General features: G+C 38.9%; 1 protein-coding gene across 1 annotated transcript; it reads right to left on the bottom strand.

The window, feature by feature from the left end:
- Nucleotides 1-2,303: 2,303 nt before the first annotated feature.
- Nucleotides 2,304-3,715, bottom strand: LOC118829899 (spliceosome RNA helicase DDX39B-like). The gene is given in 2 exon segments (XM_036736730.1): nucleotides 2,304-3,045; nucleotides 3,047-3,715. Coding segments are annotated over 2 exon segments (1,302 nt in total). The 3' UTR covers nucleotides 2,304-2,412.
- Nucleotides 3,716-8,135: the final 4,420 nt, after the last annotated feature.

The following is an 8,135-nucleotide window of genomic DNA, read 5'->3' as shown; positions in this document are numbered from 1 at the left end:
CTGGACACCTTGTTTTTAAACAAGAGACAAGTCCACAGTTTATGTTGCTCAGACCCAAAACTAGGTCAGAAACTTGCAAAGCTCAGACCAAGAAAGGCAGTATTAGACTTAACTTTGAAAAAGGGCACTTTAGTCCTGTTGAAATCTTGCAGATCCCCAATTTAAGGTGTCCCTAAGATCTAAGAAGAACATAACCTTTATTCTTATTCAAACTTCTCATGACTCCACCCACCCCTACCTAGGAACCTTGACTTGTGTTTTACTGAAAAATCGAAGGCATTCTACGGTAGCTCCTTCATCTCCTCTCTTTATCTCACATCATTCAGAAATCTCTGCCAGTATTATCTCCTTCACACCTGTATTATATAAATAGCCCTTCTCCCTGAGCAGGCTGAATGCTCTACCTGTACAAGTGATCCTATTTCTTCCCATATCCTTAAGCAGTTTTTACTTTCTATTATCCTTATTCTTTCACTAATTTTTATTTCTTCTGACTGTACTGGTTGCTTTTCTATTTCCTAGAAACATACTTGGGTAGCTAGATGGCACAATGGATATAGTGCCCGGCCTGGTCAGGAAGACTCATCTTCATCTCAGACTAGCTGCATGACCCTGGGCAAGTCACTTAATCCTGTGTGCCTAAGTTCCTCCTCTAGAAAAGGAAATGTCAAACCACTGTGGTATGTTTGCCAAGAAAACCCCAAATGGGGTTGGACTTGACTGAAAAATGACTAAACAACAATAAATATGCCCATTTCTCCCCACTTCTCAAAATAACCCTTACTTTATCTATTTATCCCTGCTGCCTGTCACCCTGTAACTTGTCTAGTTTTCATGGCTAAATTCTTTGGAAAGGCTAATCTACAATATGTGCGTCTATTTCCTTTCTTCTCTCTTCTGAACTACAGAATTTCTTCTGATCTCATTCAACAACTTCAGTTCAAGCTGAACAATTCAAAACTGTTCTTTCCAAAGTGACTAATGATCTCTTAATGGCCAAACATTTTCTCAACTTTTATGTTTCTTGACCCCGCTGCAACTTTTGACATTTTTGATTACTTTCACTCCTTGGTACTTTCTTCCTTATTTTTTTTAATGACTCTGCTCTCTTCTGGTTCTCTTCCTGTCTGATTGCTCTGTCTCAGTATCCTTTTCTGGATTTTAATGCAATTTGTTTAAGTCTCCCCAAGGCTCTGATCTGGCACTATTTCTTCCTTCAGATTTTTTTGCTTAGCAATATCACTAATGCCCATGGACTAGATATCATCATCACTAGAAGGAGATGATTCTAGGAAGACGGCAGATTATATCAGAAAATTCCAGGCTCTCAAGATTTTCCTCCACAAAAGTGATAAAATGGTGCCTCAGAGTGAACATACAACAGTAAAAATCAATAAGAGTAGGGGCAGAGTAGAGGTTCTCTAGGGACAATCAGAGAAGACCTGAAGAAAAATCCCAGGATAAAGTTTTGTCTCTATGAAAAGTAAACACATCCAGACTAGGGTCCATTTTAACAACAAGTGGTAAGCCCTGAGTTAGCTGGGTTGGGAGGCTGCCTCCACCCTAGCCACAGGAACTTTTACCCTGGGACAGTGAGGGGAGTTGGGCATCTGAGCCAGGGAGATTGAGGGAACCTCTCTGATAAGGAATGCCAGACCCAGCTGTGATAAGGAGATGCAGTTAGGAGTGAGAAGGAACCAGCACATGCTTGATGAGTGCAAAAGCAGTGGCATGGGGTGCCACTGGCTGTGAGCACTTATAGGAGCCTGTAGGTCTTGGTTTAGATGCCGGACAAGAGAGGAGAACTGAAGGAGGATCTGAGGCCTGCTATATACCAGGACTAGAGGTGATTACAAAAACTAAGCTACTACAAAACAAATGCGCAGGCAAAGGAGAAAGACTCCAATCATAGAGAGTTATTATGGGAGTAGAGAAGAACGGGGTTCATCTTCAGAGGAGGATATTGAAAAAAAGAAACCCTCTTCTACCTTCAAAGAGTAATGTCAAATGGTCACCTGCCTAAAAAGAATTCATAAAAGACCTTAAAAAGACCTCAACAATCAAATGATAGAGATTGAGGAAAAGCTTAAAAAAAAAAACCACACCAATCCTGCCCCGCCCCCAAAAAGAACAATCCAAGAAAGACAAGAAGATTATGAAAAGAAAGCCAACCAATTAGAAAAGGAGATTTGGAATCTTTTTTTTTTCACTTTTTTGTCTCATTTTTGGTTTTGTTAAAAAAAAAATCCGACAGGACAAATCAATAAGGGAGTTTGGGGGATGACGTGAACAGGGCCGTTGGGGCGGGGAGGCTGGGGGTAGGTGGCAGTAGTGTCTCCTTCACCCCTACGCCCGAGCGTTCGGCTCCTGGGGAGGGAGAGGGTATCATACTCCAGGGACAGGCCAAGGCCTCTACCGAGTCTGCTCAATGTAGGAAGAGATGTCTATCTCATTGGGCAGTTCACTGATGTTGACCTGGAAGCGATCCTGGACGTCATTGAGGATTTTGGCGTCATTTTCATCTGATACAAATGTGATGGCCAAACCCTTTGTACCAAACCGGCCTGCCCTAGCCACCCTGTGTAAGTAGGTGTCTGAGTCCTCTGGCATATCATAGTTGAAGGCGATGTTTACTCGTTCAATATCCATGCCCCAGCCAAACAGGTTAGTGGCCACAAGAATACGACGCTGGAAATCCTTGAACTGCTGATACCAGGACAACCTCTCCTCTTGGGGCATCCCACGATGGATAGCAATGGCCGGGAAGTTCTGTTCCACTAGGAGCTGGGCCAGGGCAATGCAGCGCTGCACAGATTTCACGAAGATCACCACCTGGTTGAACTCCAGAACATCCAGGAGGTCGAAGAGCTTTCGGTTCTTCTTATTGTCCTTCAGCTTCACGTAGTACTGCTGCAGCCCATGCAGAGTCAGCTTCGTCTCATCATCCACGAAGATCTCCATTGGGTCTTGCATGAACTTGCGGCAGACAGGGTGGATCTCTTTGCTCAGGGTGGCACTGAACATCATGACCTGCTTCTCACGGGGGGGTCATGCAGAAAATTTCCTGGACATCCTGACGCATGTCGAGCTGTTCGAGCATTTTGTCACACTCATCCAAGATAAAATGTTTAATGTGTTTGAGATTGAGGATCTTATTTCGGGCCAGGGCTAAGATACGGCCTGGGGTCCCCACGACAACATGTGGGCAGTTCTTCTTCAGCAACTCCTCATCCTTTTTTATTGATAGACCACCAAAAAACACCGCCACCTTGACATTAGGCATGTATTTGGAGAAGCGCTGGTACTCCTTGCAGATCTGAAAGGCCAGCTCCCGTGTGTGACACATCACCAGCACAGAAACCTGACCAGTGACTGGCTCCAGTTGCTGCAGCGTGGCCAGCACAAACACAGCTGTCTTTCCCATGCCTGACTTGGCCTGGCACAAGACATTCATTCCCAAGATGGCCTGAGGAATACACTCATGCTGAACTTCGGACGGATGCTCAAAGTCACAGTCTACGATGGCCTGGAGCAGCTCTGGATTGAGGAGAAAGTCATGGAACCCAGAGCTGTGGATGGAGACGTAGGAACCCTTCACATCTTTCTTGGCAGGGGCCTCGGCTCCGTCCCCCCTCCCCCCCCCTCCCCCCCCCCCGGCCGTCTCCACATTGTCTTCGTAATCCAGGAGCTCATTGTCCACGTCATTTTCTGCCATGGCTGGGGCAGGGGCAGGGGTCTCTAGAGGGGCTCTGGGAAAGCTCGGGTCGGGGAGACTAAGAGGGAGTGGCAGGGGACGATGAAGACGCCAGATCCAGAGTTGGGAGCCCGGAGGGGACGGGGCTGCGGGGACACAATGGCGCCACGGCTGCCATCTTGGGTCCTCCCCCGAGATTTGGAATCTTAAGGAAGAAAATGACTCCTTGAAAATCAGAATTAGGGAAGGGGAAACCAGTGAAGTTATAAGACATCAAGAAATAATAAAACAAAATATAAAGAATGAAAAAAAATAGAAGAGAATGTGAAACATCTCATGAGAAAAAAAACAGCTGATCTGGAGAACAGATCAAGAAGAGAAAACGTAAGAATAATCAGACTACCTGAAAGCTATGATCAAAAGAAGAACACAGAAATACAAGAAATGATTAAATAAAATTGCCATGAAGGATAAGAACAAGAGGTGAAAAGTAGAAACAGAAAAAAAATCTAGTGATCATCACCTGAAAGAGATTCTATGAGGAAAACCCACAGGAATGTTATGGTCAAATTGTGAAACACCCACCTCAAAGATAAGATATTATAAGCAACAAGAAAAAACAATTTAAATACGGTAGTGCCACAATTAAAATGACACAAGACCTAGCAGCAGTGACATTAAGAGACTGCAGGTCTTGGAAAACTATATATCAATGAGCAAAAGAACTGGGCTTCTGGACAAAAATATCATACCCAACAAAGCTAAGCATGATCCTGAATGAAAAAATAGATATTTAATGAACTGTCAGACTCTAATGACTTTGTTAAAAAGAAAAAAGAAAACCTGAACTTGATAGAAGATTTGGCGTTCAAGAGCCAGGAGAAATAAAAGGTACATGCCAAAGAGTAACTACAAAGGACTCAATAAGGACAGACTGTTACCTTTTATGTATGTAAAATGTAAAGTGTGTGTCTAAGATTGTTATTAGTAATTGGATGATTCATAAGAAAGATTGGGTGATGTGAGTATGATATGACTTTAAAAAGTAAAGCCATTTTAGGAATAGCTAAAGAGTAATTATACAAATGAGGTGTGAAAGGAAGAAGAAATACAGAGGAATTAGATTTGGAGACCTACTTTCATTGGGAGTAGGTTCAAGAGGGCACAATACATACATATCTAGAAGAGTATAAAAGTCGTCTAAATTCAGAAAGAAATAAAATGGTAAGGGGATAGGAAGAGGGGAGGGGATAAGGGAGCGATCTCTAGAGGACAGGTTGAAGGAATAGATTAAAGGAGGGTATAGAAGGAGGTTTAGATTTATGGGAATGGGAGAATAAGGGAGGGAATCTTGGGAGGATAAGGGAGTGATCTTTAGAGTGCAGTATGAGGTAATAGGTCAAAGGAGAATATAAGAGGTTGTTTAGATTTACAGGAATGGGAGGATAAAGGAGGGATCCCTGGGGGAGAAGTAGGTTAAGTAATAGGAGAGTAAGGGAGTGGGTTGAAGTAAAGTAGAAGAGTTAGAAGGGATAGGACATAAGAGATAAGCACAAACAAAACAAAAATCAGGAGTAGAATTTGTCAGGGAAAATATATATCTATGTATGTATACATATACATATATGAGCATGTATATATCTATATATAAATCTGTTCACAATAGTTGTAGCTTTCTGGGCTACATATTTGTGTGTGTGTATGTGTGTGTGTGTGTGTATATATATATATATATATACATACATATATACATATATATACACACATACACACACAAACCCATTATGCGCATATAAATATATACCCATATATACACACACATTATGTGTATATATATGCATATATATATACATACACATTAACATGGAATATATGTATTTACATATAATATAAATGAAAATTGCAATTCACTGGTTACTCATATGCAGATTTTGTAAAATAATTTTTAATTATTTTTTTTAGTTTACAACTCAGTTCCACAAATTCTCAAGTTCCACATTTTCTCCCCCTCCCTCTCCTCTCCCCTCCCCACCCAAGAAAGAATGAATACTGATATAGGTTCTTCGTACACCATCACATTAAACTTCTTTTCCAATAATCAAATTTTAAAGAGGACAGGTAAACTATTCCCTTCTCTCCCAAATTGTTCATAACATCAGCTTTTCTATCTAAGTTGTGAACCCATTTTGACTTTGTTTTGGGGTATGGAGTAAGATATTGGTCTATGCCCAATGTCTGCCATACTATTTTCCAGTTTTTGCAGCAGTTTTTGTGAAATGGAGAGTTCTTATCCCAGAAGTTGGACTCTTTTGGTTTATCGAAGAGTAGGATACTATAGTAATATACTACTGTGTCTTGTGACCTAACCTATTCCACTGATTCACCACTCTATTTTTAGCCAGTACAAAATAGTTTTGATGATTGCTGTTTTATAATACTGTTTAATATCTGTGTGACTATGCCTCCTTCGCTAGCATCTCTTTTCATTAATTCCCTTGATATTCTGGAACTTTTGTTCTCCCAGATGAATTTTGTTATTATTTTATTTAGCTCTGTGAAGTCATTTTTGGTAGTTTGATTGGTAGGCACTAAATAAGTAAATTAATTTAGGTAAAATTGTCATTTTTATTATATTAGCTCAGCCTAACTGTGAGCAACTGATGTTTTTTCCATTTATTTAGATCTAACTTTGTGTGAGAAGTGTTTTGTAATTGTGTTGATATGGTTCCTGAGTATTTGTGTTGGCAGGCAGACTCCCAGATATTTATAGGGTCTACACTAATTTTAAATGGCATTTTACTTTCTATCTCTTGTTGGGCTTTCTTAGCATTATATAGGAATGCCATGGATTTATGTGGGTTTATTTTATATACTACAACTTTGCTGAAATTATTTATTATTTCACGTAGTTTTTTACTTGATTCTCTTGGATTCTCTAAGTATATCATCATATCATATGCAAAGAGTGATAACCTAGTTTCTTCTTTGCCTATTCTAAATACTTCAATTTCTTTTCTTATTGCTAAAGATAACATTTCTAGTACCAAATTGAATAATATGGGTAATAGTGGACATCCTTGTTTCACCCCTGATCTTATTGGAAATGCATCTAGTGTATTCCCATTACATATAATACATGTTGATGGTTTTAGGTAGATGCTACTTATCATTTTAATGAAGACTCTGTTTATTGCTATGCTTTTTTTAGTGTTTTAATAGGAATGGGTGTTGTGTTTTATCAAAAGCTTTTTCTGCAACTATTGAGATAATCGTATGGTTTCTGCTAGTTTTGTTGTTGATGTGATCAGTTATGTGGATAGTTTTTCTAATATTGAATCAGTCCTGCATTCCTGGAATAAATTGTACTTAGTCATAGTGTATTATTCTAGTGATAAGTTGCTCCAATCTCTTTGCTAATATTTTATTTCAAATGTTTGCATCTATGTTCATTAGGGAAACTGGTCTATAATTTTCTTTCTCTGTTTTGGCTCTTCCTGGTTTAGAAATTAATACCATATTTGTGTCATAAAAAAGCACTTGGTAGAACTCCTTCTTCACCTATTTTCCCAAGTAGTCCATAAAGTATGGGAATTAATTGTTCTTTAAATGTTTGATAGAATTCACTTGTAAATCCATCTGGCCCTAGAGATTTTTTCCTAGGGAGCTCACTGATGGCTTGTTCAATTTATATTTTCTGAGATGGGGTTATTTAAGTGTTTCACTTTTTCTTCTGTTTACCTGGGCAACTTATATTTTTGTAAATATTCATCCATTTCCCTAAGATTATCAAATTTATGGGCAAACAAGTGGGAAAAATAATTCCTAATTATTGTTTTAATTTCTTCTTCATTGGGGGTGAATTCACCCTTTTCATTTTTGACACTGGTAATTTGGTTTCCTTCTTCCTTTTAAAAAAATCATATTGACCAATGGTTTATGAATTTTATTGGTTTTTTCATATAAAACCTGCTATTAGTTTTATTTATTAGTTCAATAGTTTTCTTGGTTTCAATTTTATTAATATTTCCTTTGGTTTTATGTATTTCTAATTTGGTATTTAAGTGGGGATTTTCAATTTGTTCTTTTTCTAGCTTTTTCAATTGCATGCCCAATTCATTGATATCCTTCTTTATTTTATTCATATAAGCATTCAGAGATATAAAACTTCCCCTAAGAACTGCTTTTGCTGAATCCCATAAGTTTTGTATGTTGTCTCATTATTGACATTCTCTTGAATGAAGTTACTGACTGTTTTTATCATTTGTTGTTTGATCTACTCCTTCTTTAGGATTAGATTATTTAGTTTCCAATAAGTTTTTAGTCTATCTTTCCATGGCTCTTTATTACAGATAATTTTTATTGCATCATGATCTGAAAAGGATGCATTGGCTATTTTTGCCTTCCTTCTCTGGATTGTGAGGTTTTTATGCCTTAGTACATG

Source organism: Trichosurus vulpecula, chromosome 1 (genome assembly GCF_011100635.1).
Source record: "Trichosurus vulpecula isolate mTriVul1 chromosome 1, mTriVul1.pri, whole genome shotgun sequence".
Lineage (NCBI taxonomy): Eukaryota > Metazoa > Chordata > Mammalia > Diprotodontia > Phalangeridae > Trichosurus > Trichosurus vulpecula.
Note: the sequence above shows the minus strand (reverse complement) of the source record. Positions and strands in the feature narration are given on the sequence as shown.